The sequence below is a fragment of the Pristiophorus japonicus genome, chromosome 10 (genome assembly GCF_044704955.1).
Source record: "Pristiophorus japonicus isolate sPriJap1 chromosome 10, sPriJap1.hap1, whole genome shotgun sequence".
Lineage (NCBI taxonomy): Eukaryota > Metazoa > Chordata > Chondrichthyes > Pristiophoridae > Pristiophorus > Pristiophorus japonicus.
Window position 1 is genome coordinate 197,613,496 of NC_091986.1, and position 23,251 is coordinate 197,636,746.

Below are 23,251 nucleotides of genomic sequence, written 5' to 3' on the forward strand. Positions count from 1 at the left end.
CGGTCAGTTCACTGTTGTGTGCTGCATACTGCATAACTTAGCCATCATGAGGCAGCAGGAGCTGGTAGTAGAAGACCCACCTGAGGTGAGAGTGGCTGATGATGAGGGGGAACACACAGATGACAAGAAGGAGGAGGAGGAGGAGGAAGTCATGCAACTACCTGAACCTGGAGCACGATGGCGGAGGAGGGCGGCTGTCGTGCCCCTTTAATAATTGCTCGAGTCATGCGCCAGCAGCTCATCCATGAATGCTTTGCTGCCTGAAGATTCAGTGGCAACTATTCCAAATGGACCATGTTTACTATTTGGACCTGTTCCGTAATGTTGTGTTGATTTAATGGAACAAATAATGGAAATGATACTCGTTTACTTCAAAAAGTTGTGTTAATAATGAAACAAATAATGGAAATGATTCTTCTTTAGTTCAAAAAGTTGTGTTAATAATGCAACAAATAATGGAAATGATTCAGTTATGATTTAAAATATATTTTATTCAAAAGTTTAATACTTGTACTTAACTTTAATAAAAAATATTCTTGTATCAAACATTAAAATTTTCAGTTAAGATAACTTGCAAACTATAAGATCACTTACAAACTTTCAAACTTGTAAATTTACATCATTTATAAAAAACTTTTAATTTGAGAACAGTAAGAACAGTAACAACAACAGCAACAAAGAAAGGCTGCACCCATCTCTCCTCTACATTATTCTAAAACCGCACGCTGCGCTTGGTCTTGTTGACTCCATCCCTGCCCTCAGGAGTTGGCGCAGCGTTTCTCGGGTTGGTACCAAGCTTATTCTTTCCAGCATCTTGGGTAATGTGCACTTCATGATGGGGGGTGTGGACAGGCGGTAATGTGGAAGGCCTGGCTTGGGCCTCTTTAGAGGCTGGTCTGGGGATTGGAGTGGGAGTGGCAGTTGATTCTGTCAATGGCCGCAGTTTCTGGGTGTGTTCCCTTATTGCAGCATCTAACTCCGACATTCCCTCCCTCATGTGCCCCAACAGAGTCTCAACTACCTGCAACATTCCCTCCCTCATGTTCATCGACAGTGTCTTAAATACCTGCAACATTCCCTCCCTCATGTTCACCGACAGTGCATCAACTACCTGCAACATTCCCTCCCTCATGTGCACCGACAGTTTCTCAGCTGCCTGCAACATTCCCTCCCTCGTGCACGGACAGTGCTCCCATTTCTCATAAGCGTATTGTTACTTCTCCTGACAGTCCCAATACCTCATCACCCACCCCACTGATGGTGTCCAGGAGTGATCGCATAAGGGCAATGGTCTCTGCACTCATTGCCATCATCTCAACCACATCTGTTAGATACTGCACCTCAGGAGAGCGCTGTCGAGCTCTCCTTCCCCTCCTCACCATGGATGTGGCTCACTGCAACCCACTGGGACCCGCAGCCTCGGATGGTGGGGCCCTGGGTGTGGCTCGCAGCATCCCACTGGGACCCGCAGCCTCAGACTGTACGAAACCGTGGAATGTCCCAACACTCGTGCCACTCAGAAAAGGGGCTGGCACCTCAATGGGCAGCACCTGCACTTCTTCCAGAGTGAGTACAAGGGTGGGGGCTTCATCATCCCCCTTCCACTGCCTCTCCCCTTCCCCCTCACCCCCATGCTCTTGGTCTGGATTGGAAGATGATCTCCTCTTCAGGTTCATCCGCGTCTGAATCTTCTTCTGCATCGGCCTCAGCCTCATCAGGGTCGGCGTTAAGTTCTGCAAAATATAACAAACAAACAAAGCAGCAGAGGACGGGGCAGGGTGGGTAGCATGAGGGGCTCACACAGCACAGGCAGCAGGCTCATTTGAAGGACCACGATAAATGATAGCACATTGCATCAACCGAAGCGTAACTAATGGAGACATCCCATGAACCGAAGCATGGCTAGCACGTGTAGTACTTGACTTTTAGCAAAACCAGAATGTGGAACTTGCAGGACAACCTCTCTCTCGAGTGTGGGTCCAGCTTGTACAATGGTGGTCGCTTTTCTCCAGGCAGGACCCATCATAGCAGCGACCCTCCCTTCTAAAGGGGTCAGTGGCTGCAGATTTGCCGGGCCTCCTCCCTTTTTCTGTGTGCCACCTTTCCTCTGCAAAGATGAAATTATAACTTTTTAGAGAGGGTATCTAATATGTCCTTATTATATGTTATAAATGCACACGAGGCCCATACTTGAGAGAAGGTCACTCTGTGACCAGTAACCTTTATTACCAAGACCTCAAGAGACTGAAGGTGGGTGGAGCTTCCCCTTTTATACCGGAAAGTCCAGGTTAGGAGCGTCTCCCACAAGTTCGCCCCTTGTGGTCAGTGTTCTCAAGGTGTACAACTTAGGTCAGCTTATACATGGGTTACAATGATAGTTTGAATACATGACATCACCTCCCCCCCGAAGTCTTATTGGGATCACAGGTTAAGTCTCTCTGGTGGTTTACGCTCCCTTGTAGAGCGCCTGAGTTGGGGCTCCGGTTGTTGGGCGCTGGCCTGAGTGTCTGCTGTTTGCGGTGCCTCAGGCCTGTCCGGACTGCCCACAGTGACTGGGCTCTCCTCCACTTGGTTCCGGTGTTCGGTCACCTGTGGTGGTGTGAACTCTACGTCGTGTTCTTCCTCTGCTTCTTCTATGGGGTTGCTGAACCTCCTTTTTGTTTGATCCACGTGTTTGCGGCAGATTTGTCCATTGGTAAGTTTAACTACCAAAACCCTATTCCCCTCTTTGGCAATCACAATGCCTGCAAGCCATTTGGGCCCTGCAGCATAATTAAGGACAAAAACAGGGTAATTGACATCAATACATTGCACCCTCGCATTCCTGTCATGCTAGTCACATTGTGACTGACGCCTGCTCTCAACAATTTCTTTCATAGTAGGGTGTATAAGGGATAACCTGGCTTTGAGCGTCCTTTTCATTAGCAGCTCTGCAGGTGGGACCCCTGTGAGCGAGTGTGGTCGGGATCTATTGGCCAACAGGAGGCGTGATAAGCGGCTTTGTAGGGAACCCCCTTGGATTCTGAGCATCCCCTGTTTGATTATCTGCACTGCTCGTTCCACCTGGCCGTTTGAGGCCGGCTTGAACGGTGCCGTTCTGACATGGTTGATTCCATTGCCTGCCATGAAGTCCTGGAATTCAGTGCTTGTGAAGTACGGGCCATTGTCGCTGACCAAGATGTCCGGTAGACCATGGGCGGCGAACATTGCCCGTAGACTTTCTACCGTGGCAGAGGATGTGCTTGAATTTAAAATGGCACACTCAATCCATTTGGAGTAGGAATCTTCTACAACCAAAAACATTTTTCCCATGAAAGGACCTGTGTAGTCCACATGGATGCGTGACCATGGCTTGGCGGATCAGGACCAGGGGCTAAGGGGGGCTTCCCTGGGTGCATTGCTCAGCTGAGCACACGTGTTGCACCTGCGAACACAAAGTTCCAGGTCTGCATCTATCCCTGGCCACCAAACATGTGACCTGGCAATTGCCTTCATCATGACAATGCCCGGGTGCTCATTGTGAAGTTCTGTGATAAACACCTCTCTGCCCTTCTGGGGCATGGTTACTCGGTTTCCCCACAGTAGGCAATCGGCCTGAATCGAGAGTTCATCCTTGCACCTATGAAACGGTTTAAACTACTCAGGGCATGCCTCATATGTGGCTGCCTAGTCCCTATTAAGGATACATTTCTTAACTAAAGACAGTAGCGGGTCTTTATTTGTCCAGACTTTAATCTGACGGGCTGTCACAGATGAGCCTTCGCTTTCGAACAGCCATAACCATCAGTAGTGGCTAGTGGGAGCCTGCTGAGTGCATCGGCTCAGTTTTCAGAGCCCGATCTGTGCCAAATTGTGTAGTCATAGGCAGCTAACATAAGTGCCCACCTCTGTATGCAGGCCGATGCATTCGCATTTATGGCCTTGTTGTCGGCCAAAAGGAAAGTTCGGGGTTTCTGATCTGTCTCCAGCTCAAATTTCCTGCCAAACAGGTACTGGTGCATTTTTTTTACTGCATATACACATGCTAGCATTTCCTTTTCCACCATCCCGTAGCCCCGTTCTGCCTGGGACAGACTTCTGGAGGCATAGCTATCGGCTGTAACTGACCATTGGCATTCACATGCTGCAGCACACACCCGACCCCATAGGACGATGCATCACATGTTAAAACTAGTTTCTTACACGGGTCATATAACGTTAACAGTTTGTTGGAGCATAACAAATTGCGTGCTATATCAAAAGCCCTTTCCTGGCTGTCCCCCCCCAGACCCAATCGCGACCTTTGCGTAGGAGCACATGTAGCGGCTTTAACAGCGTGCTCAATTTGGAAGAAAGTTGCCAAAATAGTTCAGGAGCCCCAGGAACGAACGCAGCTCCATCGTGTTATGGGGTCTGGGTGCTCTCTGGATTGCTTCCGTTTTGGATGCAGTAGGTCTGATCCTGTCTGCTGCTACCCTCCCCACCCCAGGAATTCCACCTCTGGAGCTAAAAAGACGCACTTTGCCTTTTTCACTCACAGCCCTACCCGGTCCAGTCTGCGTAGCACCTCCTCCAGGTTGTGGAGGTGTTCTTCAGTATCACGACCCGTGATGAGGATGTCGTCTTGAAAAACCACCGTCCTTGGAATCGTCTTGAGGAGACTTTCCATATTTCGCTGAAAGATCGCGGCGGCCAAGCGAATCCCGAACGGACATCTGTTATACTCAAACAACCCCTTGTGTGTCGTGATGGTGGTCAGCTTCTTCAACTAATTCAGCAGCTCCTGGGTCATGTAAGCTGAGGTCAGGTCCAATTTAAAAAAACGTTTGCCACCGGATAGCGTCGCAAAGAGGTCCTCCGCTCTTGGTAGCGGGTACTGGTCTTGGAGTGACACCCGATTGATGGTGGCCTTGTAATCATCACATATCCTGACCGACCCATCCGCCTTGAGCACCGGCACGATCGGGCTCGCCCAGTCACTGAATTTGACTGGCGAGATTCCCTCAGCAGGCGGCCCAATTCACATTCTATCTTTTCCTGCATCACATACGGCACCGCTCTGGCCTTGTGGTGTACTGGCCTGGCATCCGGGTTTATGTGAATCGGTACTTTGGTCCCCATGAAAGTGCCGATACCGGGATGAAATAATGAGTCAAATTTGTCCAGGACCTGTGAACATGATACTCGCTCCACAGAAGAAATTGCATTGACATCGCCCCATTTCCAGTTCATGTCAGCAAGCCAACTCCTCCCCAGTAGTGCGGGACCGTCCCCCGGGACAATCCAGAGTGGCAACCTGTTCTCCGAACCTTTGTGGGTCACGACTACCGTGGCGCTGCCTAGCACCGGAATTATCTGCTTTGTATATGTCCGTAGCAGTGCGTCAATCGGCAATAATTTTGGCCTCCTGGCCTTGGATACCCACAACCTTTCGAACTGTTTGATACTCATCAGGGACTGGCTGCACCCCGTGTCTAGCTCCATTACTACTGGGATGCCATTGAGGAGAACTTTCATCATTATCGGTGGCGTCCTGGTATATGAACTGTATATGTGCTCCACATGAACTCGCTGAACTTCAGTTTCCAGCGATATCCCCCAGTATTCATTTGGCCTCGTAGAGCTTACATCGGGCCCGTCCTCCTCGTACATCAACCTGGCTGCAGGCTTCCTGCACATACACGCCAAGTGACTGCTGACGTTGCAGTTTCTGCAGGTATATTGCTGATACCTGCAAGCGCTGGCTGGGTGTTTGCCTGCATACCTCCAGCATGAGCTGAAGGCCCCATTGTTGGAAACAAAAGGTCCATCACCAGTCGATCGTCTCTGACTCGCTCTGTAACTCTCTTTAAGCACACCATTGACTGGTGTTGATGGCCCCATTACTGGCCGCATTGTCCATTGCGATGGCATGAATTGCCGTTCAGCTAGCCATTGTCTCTGTTGAATTCCCCCTTTGGGTTCGACTGCATGCTGGGTTCGATTGCCCTTGTCTGCCAGAGAACTGTGTGCCAAGTTAACAATGTTGACTCCCTTGTCATTTGCCGCAGTTGAGCCTAGGTTTTTGCCATAAACCATTCTGGTCTCTTCCTCTCCTGAGATAATTGGCTGGGCTATCAGAGCCGCCGCTTCCAAGGTCAAGTCTTTGGTCTCAATCAGTTTCCTGAAAACCCCAGCATGCCCGATGCCCTCAATAAAAAAGTCTCACAACATCTCCGCTATGCATTCATCTGGGAACTTACATAGGCTCGCCAGTCGCCGGAGATCTGCCACGAAGTCTAGAGCGCTTTGCTCTTCTTGCCGCCGGTGCGTGTAAAACCGGTGTCTCGCCATGTGCATGCTGCTCGCCGGTTTAAGGTGTTCCCCGATCAACTTACTGAGCTCTTCAAACGTCTTGTCCGCTGGCTTCTCTGGCGCTAGAAGGTCCTTCATTAGGGAGTACGTTCTGGATCCACAAACCATCAGGAGATGAACCCTGCGTTTGTCGGCCGAATCCTGTCCCAACCATTCCTTAGTGAAAAAAACTTTGCTGTAGTCTCTCAATAAAGTCATCCCAATCATCACCAACACAATACCTCTCTTCTGTGCTGCTAGTGGCCATGCTCGTGTGGTTTAAATCCCTGTTTCTCGTCGCCAATAATATGTCCTTACTATACAGTATAAATGCACATGAGGCCCATACTTGAGAGAAGGGCACTCTGTGACCAGTTACCTTTATTGAAGGTGGGTGGAGCTTCCCCTTTTATATCGGAAAGTCCAGATTAGGAGTGTCTCCCACAAGTTCGCCCCCTGTGGTCAATGTTCTCAAGGTGTACAACTTAGGTCAGCTTATACATGGGTTACAATGATAGTTGAATACATGACAGTATCTTTCTGCTAGGTGGGACATGCAGATGGTCACGTTTACAATTGCAATTCCAATGAATAAATGAAAATATTACTTACACTAACTACTTGACGAAGGTCCTGGCATTTCTTTTTTGCACTTGCCTCCAGAACTTAGGGTGGTCACCATTGCACAGTAATCTTCTGCAAGTTGGTTCTAGCGTTTCTTCATTTCTTTTGGTGAAACTTTTATGTGACCTCTGCTGGTGTCCAGCTCGTGTCATCTGGCCTCAATTACAGTAACCAGTGCCTCCACTTCACCCTGTGAGAAATTCTTGGTCCTTGAGCCGCGTTGCATATTACAGCTCCGATTTTTACACTGAGAATTAAAGTTCTCACACAGCACTCAAAGTTCTCACACGCAACTGGCTCTTTAAAACTGGTCGAATGTAGACCGGGAGGTGTACTGCGCACCCATAGCAGTCACTTAAAAAACACAATTTTTTTGCGCGCATGCACAGAAGGGCAGCGTTCTTTCGGCGCAGACATTAGGCTCCACCTCCCGAAGCTAAAGGACAGGCTCCATGGTGCCAATTTCAAAAATTAGAACGGAGAAACTTGCAAGTTAATTTTTTGGAGTCGTCAGGGCCAAAAGAAACAGCATTGAAATACACCAAAAAAACAGCATTGGGGAAAATTGAACCCATAATCTTTAGTCAGCCAGAGATTGCTAGCTTTGAATGCTCTTCTGTTCTCCTCATGGGACTCAGAGGTGAGAGTGTTACCAACTGAGCCACGGCTGGCACACTTAGCAGGAGTCCTCACATAACTTGGGATTACTGCTGTTTCTTACCATTGTTTCACAATTTCATTCATAATAAATGTGATCGAAAAACTTTTAGTAACCCTGAAATAAATCAGCCTTTGGATAGTTAGGGGAAGAAAGAGCAAATCGTTTCCTTAGTGCTTCTAGACAAACAGTTGCAGGTTACCTTTATCAGGGTGGCTGTCTGTTCTCCAACGTAGTCAATCAATTGCAAGTTAGCCAGTGCCTAGAATAGAAATGTTACAATCAGAGGAAAATCAGGGTCATATGTAGGGTCAGTGTAGGATGTGGAGGGGGCGTAATGATTGCTCTCTACATAGTCTAGTTCAGCAAGAAACTACTCATGCATTTGGAAAATTCATTCTATTTCATTTATTGCACAGTTCTGCTGGGACACAAACACAATTGGTTGCATGGTTATTCCGCTTAGGAGAACCCACCATGGCTTCATCAATGTTGATTTAAGAGGCCTACTTCAATATTATACCTTTTTAGTTTGGTTTTATAAGTATCAGGCAGTTTGGGAGGAATTACAGGCTCCTTAGAACAAGCCATTATTTCACATTTCCAACTCCCATGGTGAGATGCTGAAACAAACCCTAATAAATGCCGTGATAATACAGCTCAGATTTCAGCGGTAGGTATCGTGCTGTGTTATGAGCTGTAAAAATAGAGACTTAAAACAGTGCGAATAAAATTGAAACACTTTATCTTGCCTTGCCGTTTCTTTTAACCCATCCTCTCGACCTTCTATTTTCATTATATGAACATTATTGTTACTTTATTTCTAATATACCAGATTCTGATTTTTCCCATAACTTTCTTGCATAAAAATGTGAATATTCTTGCTTACCTTTCTTCCCCTGCCTTCATGGTTCCGCCATCAATTCTGGAAATTAACCCCCTTCACAAAATCTAATGGTCCCTAACTGATCAAAAAATGAGTTCTAGAGTTCACTTTATTAGCTATGTTCTTATGTAAGGAGTGTAAAGACTAGCATGATCACATCGCACATCCAACCAGCTCAACTTTTGACATGATGTTTATTCATCCAAGACAGGAGCACTAACTGCTAGACGAATTATCTCATTTCCAATGCTAGATGCTTGATCACACTGAACGTAAATCTTCTAGGGGTTAACATAGAAACATAGAAAATAGATGCAGGAGTAGGCCATTCGGCCCTTCAAGCCTGCACCACCATTCAATATGATCATGGCTGATCATGCAACTTCAGTACCCCATTCCTGCTTTCTCTCCATACCCCTTGATCCCTTCAGCCATAGGGGCCATATCTAACTCCCTTTCGAATATATCTAACAAACTGACCTCAACAACTTTCTGTGGTAGAAAATTCCACAGGTTCACAATTATCTGAGTGAAGAAGTTTCCTCATCTCGGTCCAAAATGGCTTACCCCTTATCCTTAGACTGTGACCCCTGGTTCTGGACTTCCCCAACATCGGAAACATTCTTCCTGCATCTAACCTGTCCGATCCCATCAGAATTTTATATGTTTCTATGAGATCCTCTCTCATTCTTCTAAATTCCAGTGAATATAAGCCTAGTCGATCCAGTCTTTCATTATATGTGAGTCCTGCCATCCTGGGAATCAGTCTGGTGAACCTTCGCTGCATTCCCTTAATAGCAAGAACGTCCTTCCTCAGATTAGGAGACCAAAACTGTACACAATATTCAAGGTGTGGCCTCACCAAGGCCCTGTACAACTGCAGGAAGATCTCCCTGTTCCTATACTCAAATCCTCTCGCTATGAAGGCCAACATACCATTTGCCTTCTTCACCGCCTGCTGTACCTGCATGCCAAATTTCAATGACTGATGTACCATGACACCCAGGTCTCGTTGCACCTCCCCGTTTCCTAATCTGACACCATTCAGATAATATTCTGCCTTCCTGTGTTTGCCACCAAAGTGGATAATATTTATTTACATTATACTGCATCTGCCATACCCACTCACCTAACCTGTCCAAGTCACCCTGCAGCCTCTAAGCATCCTCCTCACAGCTCACACTGCCACCCAGCTTAGTGTCATCTACAAACTTGGAGATATTACATTCAATTCCTTCGTCTAAATAATTAATGTATATTGTAAATAGCTGGGGTCCCAGCACTGAACCACGCGGTACCCCGCTAGTCCCTGCTATTCTGAAAAGGACCAATTTATTCCTACTCTTTGCTTCCTGTCTGCCAACCTGTTCTCTATCCATGTCAATACCATGTGCATTAATTTTGCACAGTAATCTCTTGTGTAGGACCTTGTCAAAAGTCTTTTGAAAATCCAAATACATCACATCCACTGGTTCCCCTTTGTCCATTCTACAAGTTACATCTGCAAAAAATTCTAGAAGATTTGTCAAGCATGATTTCCCTTTCATAAATCCATGCTGACTTGGACCGATCCTGTCACTGCTTTCCAAATGTGCTGCTATTACATCTTTAATAATTGATTCCAACATTTTCCCTACTACCGATGTCAGGCTAACCAGTCTATAATTCCCCGGTTTCTCTCTCCCTCCTTTCTTAAAAAGTGGGGTTACATTAGCTCCCCTCCAATCCATAGGAACTGATCCAGAGTCTATAGAATGTTGGAAAATGACCAACAATGCATCCACTATTTCTAGGACCACTTCCTTAAGTACTCTGAGATGCAGACTATCAGGCCCTGGGGATTTATTGGCCTTCAATCCCATCAATTTCTCTAACACAATTTCCTAACTAATAAGGATTTCCTTCAGTTCCTCCTTCTTGCTAGACTCTCGGTCGCTTAGTATTTCTGGAAGGTTATTTGTGTCTTCCTCAGTTCCCCATTATAAATTCACCTGATTCTGACTGCCCGGTGACCTACATTTGTCTTCACTAATCTTTTTCTCTTCACATATCTATAGAAGCTTTTGCAGTCAGTTTTTATGTTCCCTGCAAGCTTACTCTCATACTCTATTTTCCCCCTCCTAATTAAACCCTTTGTCCTCCTCTGCTGAATTCTAAATTTCTCCCAGTCCTCAGGTTTGCTGCTTTTTCTGGCCAATTTATATGCCTCTTCCTTGGATTTAAAACTATCCCTAATTTCCCTTGTTAGCCACGGTTGAGCCACCTTCCCCGTTTTATTTTTATGCTAGACGGGGATGTACAATTGTTGAAGTTCATCCATGTGATCTTTAAATGTTTGCCATTGTCTATCCACTGTCAACCCTTTAAGTATCATTCGTCAGTCTATTCAAGCCAATTCACGTCTTATACCATCGAAGTTACCTTTTTTTAAGTTCAAGACCCTAGTCTCTAAATTAACTGTGTCACTCTCCATCTTAATAAAGAATTCTACCATATTATGGTCACACTTCCCCAAGGGGCCTCGCACAACAAGATTGCTAATTCATCCTCTCTCATTACCCAACACTCAGTCTAGGATGGCCAGCTCTCTAGTTGGTTCCTTGACTTATTGGTCTCGAAAACCATCCCTTATACACTCCAGGAAATCCTCCTCCATTGTATTGCTACTAGTTTGGTTAGCCCAATCAATATGTATTTTAGAAATGTTTCTTGTTTTAAATGAAAGTTTGTTGAATATAAGAGTGTTACTCAACATTTAAAAAAATCTCTGCAGGTACATGCTCACACTTAGCCAGGTGAATTGATGATAATTGTACACAAATGGTGAGTGCATTCAGATGAATCATAGAATGGTTACAGAAGCAGGCCATTCGGCCAGTCGAGCCTGTGCCGGCTCGCATGCAAGTGCACTTCAGCTAGTCCCACTCCCCTGCTCTTTCACCGCACCCCTACCTTCAAGTATTTATCCAACTCTCTTTTGAAAGCCACGATTGAATCTGCCTCCACACCCTTTCAGACAGTGCATTCCAGATCCTAACCATTCGCTGCGTAAAAAAGTTTTTCCTCATGTCGTCTTTGGTTCTTCTGCCAATCACCTTAATTCTATGTCCTCTGGATCTCGACCCTTCCGCCAGTGGGAACAGTTTCTCTCGATCTACTCTGTCTAGACCTTTCATGATTTTGAATCTTCTGCATTCTCCATTATAACTGGGACAGAGGCTTATACATGTGTCCACTGTTATCACCAACAGTAATTTCCAGCCGAGTATGTTATGTGGCTCTTGGAATAATTTATTTTATTTTAGATAGTATTTCAGTTATGACTTGTGTCATTTCCCTTTGATAATGGATAGGCTAAGAGATGAGGGAACAGAAGTGCAGCCCACATTGGATGCTATCTGCTGGGTAGCTGGAGGATTGCACAGAAACAAATCTGAGGACTATAGTCTGAACATATATAAAACACAACTAACCTGGTTATCCACTTGTAGACCTGGCTTGGTCACCTCAAGAACAATCACTCTCCCTCTCTGTCATCAAATCTTTTTACTTCTCAAGATCCATCCTAAAGGGTAAGAGCAACTACAAACTCCTCTTCTCTGCCACAAACCATCTCCTCGCCTTTCATTTCTCTCTCATTTTTCCTTATTTCCGATGCGAGAAGCTTGTGGACTTTTTATATCTCTGTTCGGTTGCCTCAACTTCCTGTTGCACAAATGTCTACCCTGCCATCATGTTCCCCCAAGATCTGCCTCAGCCCTGGCCCTAAGCACTCTGTAGCTTCTCTTCTATCTTCCCACAGCCCTTACCAGACACATCTCCTCCGTGAATCCTATTACTCATTATCTCAAGCCCTTTCCTGAGCTAGCTCCTGACTACTTAACTTCCTCTCCTCAACTCAATGCTTACTGGCATTGTCATTTCCTCCTCAAGCACCGTTGCATCAACCTTCAAACTTGCCATTATTTCTTCCTTCTTAAAAACTCCATCCTTTACCCTCCATGCTGGAGATAGGATCCCTGAAAACATCATCACCTACATTTGTGCTCACTTCTTCCACCTCTCTGTGTTGACCTCACACTTCCCCACTTTGAACTCCATCTGCCATAGCTTTGCCCACTCACTTAGTCTGCCTATGTCCCTTTGTAACTTCCTCCTTCCATCAACACAACTTTACCATGCCTCCAAACTTAGTGTAAAAACCCATCAAAGTAACAGTAGCCATTGACAGCATCAAGCAGTCCCATGTCACCGCTTTAATGTGAAGTTCCCCTAAATCACCCTGACAGAGTGTTAAAACCTCTTGTCTCTATTGCACAGGTGTGGTTATCCATTACCCAATCTGTTTAGCCGTAGGTGTTTCTGAGTAGCACACCAGATTAACACCAACTGTGCCAAATCAAATGGTAGCTGGTGCTGCAAATTGATGCCCACCGGGAGGCCTTTTTAGGACAATAGTACTTTTTCTTATTATTTACAAGTGAGCTGTTAATCTTAACAATTAAAAACGAGACTAATAACAAGAGTAAAATACCTCCATCAGGACAAAGAGCGCGGCAAAGAAGAGAAGTGTTGCCCATTCTACTCTGTGCAGTATTATCTCAAAGTCATGGATGTCAGCCAGCACCAGAAGCCATATTGCACCCAACATTGCAATCCAACCTATTAAAAATGCACATCTATAGTTAGTATAAAAGCAATGTTTCACACTAAATATGTAACACCTATAGAAAGAGAATAACACAAATTTAGTCAAAACTAGTTCTGGGAGCTTTATTTGAAGTGACTTTTCTCACAGTTTTGGCAATCCAACTGCGTGTGATAAATATGAAACAGCAGCTCACTTTGTGCATCTGAAAGCACTGCCAAAAGCTAATGACTGATGCAAATTAAAACAATTAACGATTTAGGATATCCAGGTGGTGGCTCGGTTTTCTGTTCAGTCAGGACCAATTGTGTGTTTTTTTAAATTTCTGTACTAATGCCATATCACAACTATAGCTGAAAATAAGTTATGTAGAGAGGATTCAAGGCACAAAAATAAAGAAAAAGACAGAACATGCATTTATACAACACCTGATCAGTTCCTCAGAATGTCCCAAAGCACTTCAAAACCAAAGGATTACTTTTGAACTACAGTCATTCTTACATTGCCAAATATAGCAACAACAACAATAACAACTTGTATTTATATAGCGTCTTTAATATAGTAAGTGTAAGGCCCATGCTTTCATATGCCTCAGTGAATATATTGACTATATCCTGGAGTTCAGCCTCTGAATGTGCACAGACGCAGGCATCGTCCGTGTACTGCAGCTCAACGACAGAGGTCGGGGTGATCTTGGACCTGGCCTGGAGGCGGTGTAGGTTAAACAGCTTCCCACTGGTTTTGTAGTTTAGTTCCACTCCAGCAGGAAGCTTGTTGATTGTGAGGTGGAGCATGGTGGCGAGGAAGATTGAGAAGAGGGTTGGGGCGATGACGCAGCCCTGTTTGACCCCAGTCCGGACGTGGATTGGGTCTGTAATTGATCCATTGGTAAGGATCACGGCCTGCATGTCATCGTGAAGCAGGCGAAGGATGTTAACAAACTTTTGAGGGCATGCGAAACGGAGGAGGACGCTCCACAGACCCTCACGGTTGACAGTGTCAAAGGCCTTTGTAAGATCGAAAAAGGCCATGTATAAGGGCTGGCGCTGCTCCCTGCATTTTTACTGCAACTGTCGCGCTGCAAAGATCATGTCTGTTGTGCCCCATAGGGGATGAAATCCGCATTGTGATTCCGGGAAGAGCTCCTCGGCTACAGGGAGAAGACGATTGAGGAGAACTCGAGCGACAACTTTCCCAGTGGCTGATAGCAGGGAGATTCCCCTGTAGTTGCCGCAGTCGGACTTGTCCCCTTTTTAAAAAATGGTCACAATCACTGCATCTCTGAGATCTCCCGGCATGCTCTCCTCCCTCCAGATCAGAGAGATGAGGTCATGTATCCGCGCCAACAGTGCCTCTCCACCAGCCTGTCCTCGCCGCACAGCACTGCCCTCCAATCATCAAGATCCACAGCGCGGCCCTGGACAATGTGGACCATTTCCCATATCTCGGGAGCCTCTTATCAACAAAGGCAGACATTGATGCGGAGATTCAACATCGCCTCCAGTGCGCCAGTGCAGCCTTCGGCCATCTGAGGAAAAGAGTGTTTGAAGACCAGGCCCTCAAATCTACCACCAAGCTCATGGTCTAAAGGGCTGTAGTAATACCCGCTCTCCTGTATGGATCTGAGGCATGGACGATGTATAGAAGGCACCTCAAGTTGCTGAAGATATATCACCAACGATGTCTCCACAAGATCCTGCAAATCCCCTAGGAGGACAGGCGCACCAACATCAGTGTCCTCGATCAGGCTAACATCCCCAGTATTGAAGCACTGACCACACTCGATCAGCTTCGCTGGGCAGGCCACATAAGTTCGCATGCCAGATACGAGACTCCCTAAGCAAATCCTTTATGTGGAGCTCCTTCATGGTAAACAAGCCAAAGGAGGACAGCGGAAACGTTATAAGGACACCCTCAAAGCCTCCCTGGTAAAGTGCGACATCACCACTGATACCTGGGAGATCGTGACCGAAGACCGCCCGAGGTGGAGAAAGTACATCCAGGAGGGCGTTGAGCTCTTCGAGTCTCAACACAAAGAGCATGAAGAGGCCAAGCGCAGGCTACGGAAGGAGCATGCGGCAAACCAGCCCCACCGACCCCTTCCCTCGACGAATGTCTGTCCCACCTGTAACAGGGTCAGTGGCTCTCGTATCGGACTGTTCAGCCATCAAGGAACTCACTTTGGGAGTGGAAGCAAGTTCTCCTCGATTCTGAGGAACTGCCTATGATGATTAATGTAGTGAAAAGTCCCAAGGTGCTTCACAGGAGTATTATGCGATAAAAATTTGACACCGAGCCACATAAGTAGAAAGTAGCGCAGGTGATCAAAGGTTTGGTCAAAGAGGCATGTTTTAAGGAGCGTCTTGAAGGAGGAAAGAGAGGTAGAGAATCAAAGAGGTTTAGGCATGGAGTCCCAGAGCTTGGGGCCTAGGCAACAGACAGCACGGCCACCAATGGTTGAGCGATTATAGTCAGGAATGGTCAGAAGGGCAGAATTAGAGGAGTGCAGACATCTGGAAGGGTTGTGGGGCTGGAGGAGATTACAGAGATAGGGAGGGGTGAGGCCATGGAGGAATTTGAAAATAAGGATAAGAATTTTGAAATTGAGGTGGTGCTTAACCGGAAGCAAATGTAGGTCAGCGAGAACAGGGGTGATGGGTGAGCTGGACTTGGTGCAAGTTAGGACATAGGCAGCCGAGTTTTGGATGACCTCCAGTTTATGAAGGGTGGAATGTGGGAGGCCAGCCATGACTGCGTTGGAATAGTCAGGTCTAGAGGTAACAAAGGCATGGATGAGGGCTTCAGCAGCGGATGAGCTGAGGCACGGGCAGAGATGGGCGATGTTACAGAGATGGAAATAGGCAGGCTTAGTTATGCTGTGGATATGTGGTTGAAAGCTCAGTTTAAGCTTTCAAATATGACACCAAGGTTGCAAACAGCCAATTTGAACACAGTAAAATCCAACGAACAGAGAGCACATTGAATGACCAAGAAATCTGTTTCTTTTGTGGTCTTGGTTGAGGAAAGAATGTTAACCATGTCCACTTGCCACTGTCCATTGAATCATGCCATTGAATCTTTAACCACCTCCTGGAACAGGGAGTTGGAGCCTCACTTTAACACCTCAGCTGAAAGACAGCACCACCAACAATGCAGCCTTCCCGCAGCACTTCACTAAAGTGTCGGCTTAAATTATGGGGGAGGTTGATTCTTAACTGCCCTCTGAAGCGGTCTAAAGATCTACACAGTTGTATGAAACCAATGGAAGAACGGCCACCAGCATCTGCTCAGGGCATCTAGAGATGGGCAATAAATACCGGCCTTGCCAGTAGTGCCCACATCCTGAGAATGATTTGTTTTTTAAGCTTTATTTAAAAAAATAAGTTTTAATCATTTAACACAAATACAATCTTCTGTCAGGTTGTCTGAACTACATAAAGAAAGACTTGTATTCATACAGCACTATCACATCTCTCAGAAAGTCTCAAAATACTTCACTTTACTTTGAAATACGTCGACATTTGTTATGTTGGGAAATGCAACAGCCACTTTACACACAGCGAGATATCGTGAACAGAAATTAGATGAGTTGATTTATTTTTGGTGGTGTTAGTTTAGCGAGGAGTGTTGGCCATGATATTGGAAGAATTCTTATTCAAATAGTGTTGTGAAATCTTGAATATCCACCTGAATCACCAGGGAAAAGCGAGACTGGGCCTCAATTTAATAATTTAGCCCCAGAAATTCTATAGAGCTTCTCAGGATCTCCCGCCATTTCCCTGGGTGCGAGGGAAGGGTCCCACCAATCTCTCACCCAAAAGTATGGCAGCAGATTAGGCGAAGCTCTGCAGAACTTACATAAGAATATAAGAAATAGGAACAGGAGTAGGCCCTATGGCCCCTCAAGCCTGCTCCACCATTTAATACGATCATGACTGATCCGATCATGGACTCAGCTACACTTCCCCGCCCGCTCCCCATAATCTCTTATTCCCTTATCGTTTAAGAAACCGTCTATTTTTGTCTTAAATTTATTCAATGTCCCAGCTTCCACAGCTCTCTGAGGCAGCGAATTCCAGATTTACAACCCTCTGAGAGAAGAAATTTCTCCTCATCTCAGTTTTCAATGGGTGGCTCCTTATTCTAAGATTATGCCCTCTAGTTCCCGTCTCCCCTCAGTGGAAACATCCTCTCTGCATCCACCCTGTCAAGCCCCCTCATAATCTTATACATTTTGATAAGATCACCTCTCATTCTTCTGAATTCCAATGAGTAGAGGCCCAACCTACTCAACCTTTCCTCATAAGTCAATCCCCTCATCTCCAGAATCAACCTAGTGAACTGCCTCCAAAACAAGCATATCCTTTCGTAAATATGGAAACCAAAACTGCACGCAGTATTCCAGGTGTGGCCTCACCAATACCCTGTACAACTGTAGCAAGACTTCCCTGCTTTTATACTCCATCCCCTTTGCAATAAAGGCCAAGATTCCATTGGCCTTCCTGATCACTTGCTGTACCTGCATACTAACCTTTTGTGTTTCATGCACAAATACCCTCAGGTCCCGCTGTACCGCAGTACTTTGCAATCTTTCTCCATTCAAATAATAACTTGCTCTTTGATTTTTTCTGACAAAGTGCATGACCTCACACTTTCCAACATTATACTCCATCTGCCAAATGTTTGCCCCCTCACTTAGCCTGTCTATGTCCTTTTGCAGATTTTTTGTGTCCTCCTCACACATTGCTTTTCCTCCCATCTTTGTATTGTCAGCAAACTTGGCTACGTTACACTCGGTCCCTTCCTCCAAGTCGTTAATATAGATTATAAATAGTTGGGGGTCCCAGCACTGATCCCTGCAGCACCTCACTGATTTCTGATTGCCAACCCGAGAATGAACCATTAATCCCTACTCTCTTTTTCTTTTCATTATTCAATCCTCTATCCATGCTAATGTATTACCCCCAACCCCATGAATTTTTATCTTGTGCAGTAACCTTTTATGTGGCACCTTGTCAAATGCCTTTTGGAAGTCCAAATACACCATGTCCACTTGTTCTCCTTTATCCACCCTGTTCGTTACATCCTCAAAGAATTCCAACAAATTTGTCAAACAAGGACTAAACGGTGGCACAATTGAGGAACAGTGGAGGACTTTTAAGGAGCTCTTTCATAGTGCGCAACAAAAATATATTCCAGTGAAAAAGAAGGGCGGCAAGAGAAGTAATAACCAGCTGTGGATAACCAAGGAAATAAAGGAGAGTATCAAATTAAAAACCAATGCGTATAAGGTGGCCAAGGTTAGTGGGAAACTAGAAGATTGGGAAAATTTTAAACGACAGCAAAGAATGACTAAGAAAGCAATAAAAAAAGGAAAGATAGATTACGAAAGTAAACTGGCGCAAAACATAAAAACAGATAGTAAAAGCTTTTACCGATATATAAAACGGAAGAGAGTGACTAAAGTAAATGTTGGTCCCTTAGAAGATGAGAAGGGAGATTTAATAACGGGAAATGTGGAAATGGCTGAGACCTTAAACAATTATTTTGCTTCCGTCTTCACAGTGGAAGACACAAAAACAATGCCAAAATTTGCAGGCCACAGGAATGTGGGAAGGGAGGACCTTGAGACAATCACTATCACTAGGAGGGTAGTGCTGGACAGGCTAATGGGACTGAAGGTAGACAAGTCCCCTGGTCCTGATGAAATACATCCCAGGGTATTAAAAGAGATGGCTGAAGTTATAGCAGATGCATTCGTTATAATCTACCAAAATTGTCTGGACTCTGGGGAGGTACCAGCGGATTGGAGAGCAGCTAATGTAACGCCTCTATTTAAAAAAGGGGGCAGTCAAAAGGCAGATAACTATAGGCCGGTTAGTTTAACATCTGTAGTGGGGAAAATGCTTGAAACTATCATTAAGGAAGAAATAGCGGGACATCTGGATAGGAATAGTGCAATCAAGCAGACGCAGCATGGATTCATGAAAGGGAAATCATGTTTAACTAACTTACTGGAATTCTTTGAGGATATAATGAGCATGGTGGATAGAGGTGTACCGGTGGATGTGGTGTATTTAGATTTCCAAAAGGCATTCGATAAGGTGCCACACAAAAGGTTACTACAGAAGATAAAGGTACGCGGAGTCAGAGGAAATGTATTAGCATGGATAGAGAATTGGCTGGCGAACAGAAAGCAGAGAGTCGGGATAAATGGGTCCTTTTCCGGTTGGAAATCAGTGGTTAGTGGTGTGCCACAGGGATCAGTGCTGGGACCACAACTGTTTACAATATACATAGATGACCTAGAAGAGGGGACAGAGTGTAGTGCAACAAAATTTGCAGATGACACTAAGATTAGTGGGAAAGCGGGTTGTGTAGAGACTCAGAGAGGCTGCAAGGAGATTTGGATAGGTTAAGCGAATGGGCTAAGGTTTGGCAGATGGAATACAATGTCGGAAAGTGTGAGGTCATCCACCTTGGGAAAAAAAACAGTAAAAGGGAATATTATTTGAATGGGGAGAAATTACAACATGCTGTGGTGCAAAGGGACCTGGGGGTCCTTGTGCATGAATCCCAAAAGGTTAATTTGCAGGTGCAGCAGGTAATCAGGAAGGCAAATGGAATATTGGCCTTCATTGCGAAAGGGATGGAGTACAAAAGCAGGGAGGTCTTGCTGCAACTGTATAAGGTATTGGTAAGACCGCACCTGGAGTACTGCGTGCAGTTTTGGTCACCTTACTTAAGGAAGGATATACTAGCTTTGGAAGGGGTACAGAGACGATTCACTCGGCTGATTCCAGAAATGAGAGGGTTACCTTATGATGATAGATTGAGTAGACTGGGTCTTTACTCCTTGGAGTTCAGAAGGATGAGGGGTGATCTTATAGAAACATTTAAAATCATGAAAGGGATAGACAAGATAGAGGCAGAGAGGTTGTTTCCATTGGTGGGGGAGACTAGAACTAGGGGGCACAGCCTCAAAATACGGAGGAGCCAATTTAAAACCGAGTTGAGAAAAAATGTCTTCTCCCAGAGGGTTGTGAATCTGTGGAATTCTCTGCCCAAGGAAGCAGTTGAGGCTAGCTCATTGAATGTTTTCAAGTCAAAGATAGATAGATTTTTAACCAATAAGGGAATTAAGGGTTACGGGGAGAGGGCGGGTAAGTGGAGCTGAGTCCACGACCAGATCAGCCATGATCTTATTGAATGGCGGGGCAGGCTGGAGGGGCTAGATGGCCTACTCCTGTTCCTAATTCTTATGTTCTTATGTTCTTATGTTCTTATGACTTCCCCTTAATAAATCCATGCTGACTCTGCCTGACCCAATTTTGCTTTTCTAAATGTCCTGCTACTGCTTCTTTAATAATGGACGCCAACATCTTCTCAACCACAGATGCTAGGCTAACTGGTCTATCATTTCCTGTTTTTTGTCTGTCTCCTTTTTTAAATAGGGGTGTTACATTTGTAGTTTTTCAATCTGCTGGGACCTCCACAGAATCAAGAGAATTTTGGTAAATTACAACCAATGCATCCACTATCCCTGCCACTACTTCTCTTAAGACCCGAGGATGCAAGCCATCAGGTCCAGGGGATTTATCCACCTTTAGTCCCATTATCTTACTGAGTACCACCTCCTTAGTGATTGTGATTGTGTTAAGTTCCTCCCCCCCCTATAGCCCCTTGACTATCCACTGTTGGAATATTGTTAGTGTCCTCTACCATAAATACTGATACAAAATATTTGTTTAGAGTTTCTGCCATCTCCATGTTCCCCATTACTAATTCCCCGGTCTCGTCCTCTAAGGGACCAACATTTACTCTAGCCACTCTTTTCCTTTTTATATACGTATTGAAACTCTTGCTTTCTGTTTTTATATTTCGTGCTTGTTGACTTTCATAGTCTATCTTCCCTTTCTTAATCATTTTTTTAGTCATTCTTTGTTGACTTTTAAACACTTCCCAATCTTCTGTCCACCCACTAGTTTTGGCCACTTTGTATGCCCTTAGTTTTAGTCGGATACCGTCCTTTATTTCTTTAGTTAGCCACGGATGACTATCTTTTCTCTTATGCCCTTTCCTCCTCACTGGAATATATTTTTCTTGAGAGTTGTGAAATATCTCCTTAAATGTACACCCTGTTCATCAACCATCCTACACTTTAATCTATTTTCCCAGTCCACTTTAGCCAACTCAGCCCTCATACCTTCATAGTCTCCTTTATTTAAGCTTAGTACGCTGGTTAGAGATCCAACTTTCTCACCCTCCATCTGAATTTGAAATTCAATCATGCTATGGTCATTCATTCCGAGGGCATCCTTTACTAGGCGATTGTTTATTAATCCTGTCTCATTATACAGGACCAGATCTAAGATAGCCTGCCCCCTGGTTGGTTCAGTTACATACTGCTCAAGGAACCCGTCCCTTATGCACTCAATGAACTCTTCCTCAAGGCTACCCTGACCAATTTGATTTGTCCAATCAATATGGAAGTTAAAATCACCCATGATTATTGCTGTTGCCTTTTTACAAGCCCTCACTATTTCCTGGTTTATGCTCCGACCAACAGAGTTGCTACTGTTAGGGGGCTTATAGACTACGCCCACCTACCTTTCGTTACCTAAAATGATCCTTGGAGTGAGGAGTGGGGCTGAACTCACAACGTTTTGTGAGTCGTAGCGCCTGAGCGCGATTGCTGTTCACATTGCACAGAAGTTCATATTGGCACGTTGTTAAAAGGACACTTACGCTCTTAATTGCCAGACGTAACTTTCTGTGATGCATCTAACGAGCAAATCCAGCAAGTTGTTAAAAATAACAGGGTGGCTAAGGGCGAGATGTCGTATGTGCAAATGGCGGAGCAGTGTAAATCGACCAGAAAGTTCTGGAGATTCGCAACGTATGTCATAGCTCTTCGTCCCCTAAACTTGCTGTCCATTTTGCTCATTAATAACGGCGTGCGTTGTTAACGAGCCATTATTTTTCCAGCAAGATTTGGTCCATTGTCATATTGCACTAGACCGTTCCCTTTTCTTCCTACTCCTGCAGTCATTCAGCCCAATAGGACCACTGACTATATCGATAGTCCCTCCTTTTATTATGCGGTTTTTATACTGAATCGGGGGTCTCAAAAGAGGTTATTTTATCCTTTCTTTGTATATGCTTTCTCTCCAATTAGCTTCTGCCAAGACACGCTGCTAATAGGTTGTGCAGGCAATCTGCTCCAAGGCCTCTGCAATATTAATCCATCTGTCAGAGACAGAATCAGCAGGTCTAAAAAGAACAGAGCCAGAGAAAGAAAAACAAAACTAGAATTGGACAAAGAGAAATGATTCAAAGTAAAAGGAGACTTTTTTTTAAAGAAGTGCTTACAAGATGAATCTTTTTTGTAATTTTACACTTACATTATTTGCTTCCAGATTTGATGAAAATCAGACATCATGACAATGAATGGAAGTAGGCACAGACATGAATGAGAAATAATGGGGAGAAAGCGGTATGACAGTCATTTTATGGAGAAAGACAAATGGCATAAAGCTAAAAGGCTGAAGCTTATGCAGTTAACAGTGACAGAATGAGAAAAGACACCGGGGCCGAAATTCCAGAGACTGCAAAAGGCAGGAAGGCTGACTATTTCCGGAGGAGTGGGGGAATGGAGCAGGAATTTGGATTGGAACCTGGTTACACCAAAATTCCGTCCTGTCTGCATTGGCCTTTTATATTTCTCCTTGGGGGCGGGGGGCATGCGTAATCCCTCCCTCTGACCCCCCACAGGGGTGTGTCTGAAAAAATTGCAAAGTGCTGCAGTGCAGCGGGACCTGGGGGTAAGTGTGCATAAAATGACTGTCATACCGCTTTCTCCCCATTATTTCTCAATCATGTCTGTGTCTACTTCCATTCATTGTCATGATGTCTGATTTTCATCAAATCTGGAAGCAAATAAAGGAAGTGTAAATTATAAAAAAGATTCATCCTTGTAAGCACTTCTTTAAAAAAAAGTCTCCTTTTACTTTGAATCATTTCTCTTTGTCCAATTCTAGTTTTGTTAGGATACTACTACAGTATATCTTGGCCTTTATTGCAAAGGGGATGGAGTATAAAAGCAGGGAAGTCTTGCTACAGT

At 44.9% G+C, this 23,251-nt stretch overlaps 1 protein-coding gene across 1 annotated transcript in view; it reads right to left on the reverse strand.

Annotated features, from left to right (window-relative positions):
- The window catches only part of oca2 (oculocutaneous albinism II), a 692,205-nt gene that overhangs the window by 158,342 nt on the left and 510,612 nt on the right, over window positions 1–23,251 (reverse strand). The window contains exons 18-19 of the mRNA XM_070891615.1: window positions 13,015–13,142; window positions 7,797–7,856 (exon numbers count right to left, since the gene is read on the reverse strand). Of these exons, the coding sequence (XP_070747716.1) occupies window positions 7,797–7,856; window positions 13,015–13,142 (188 nt within the window). The remainder of the gene's footprint in view (window positions 1–7,796; window positions 7,857–13,014; window positions 13,143–23,251) is intronic.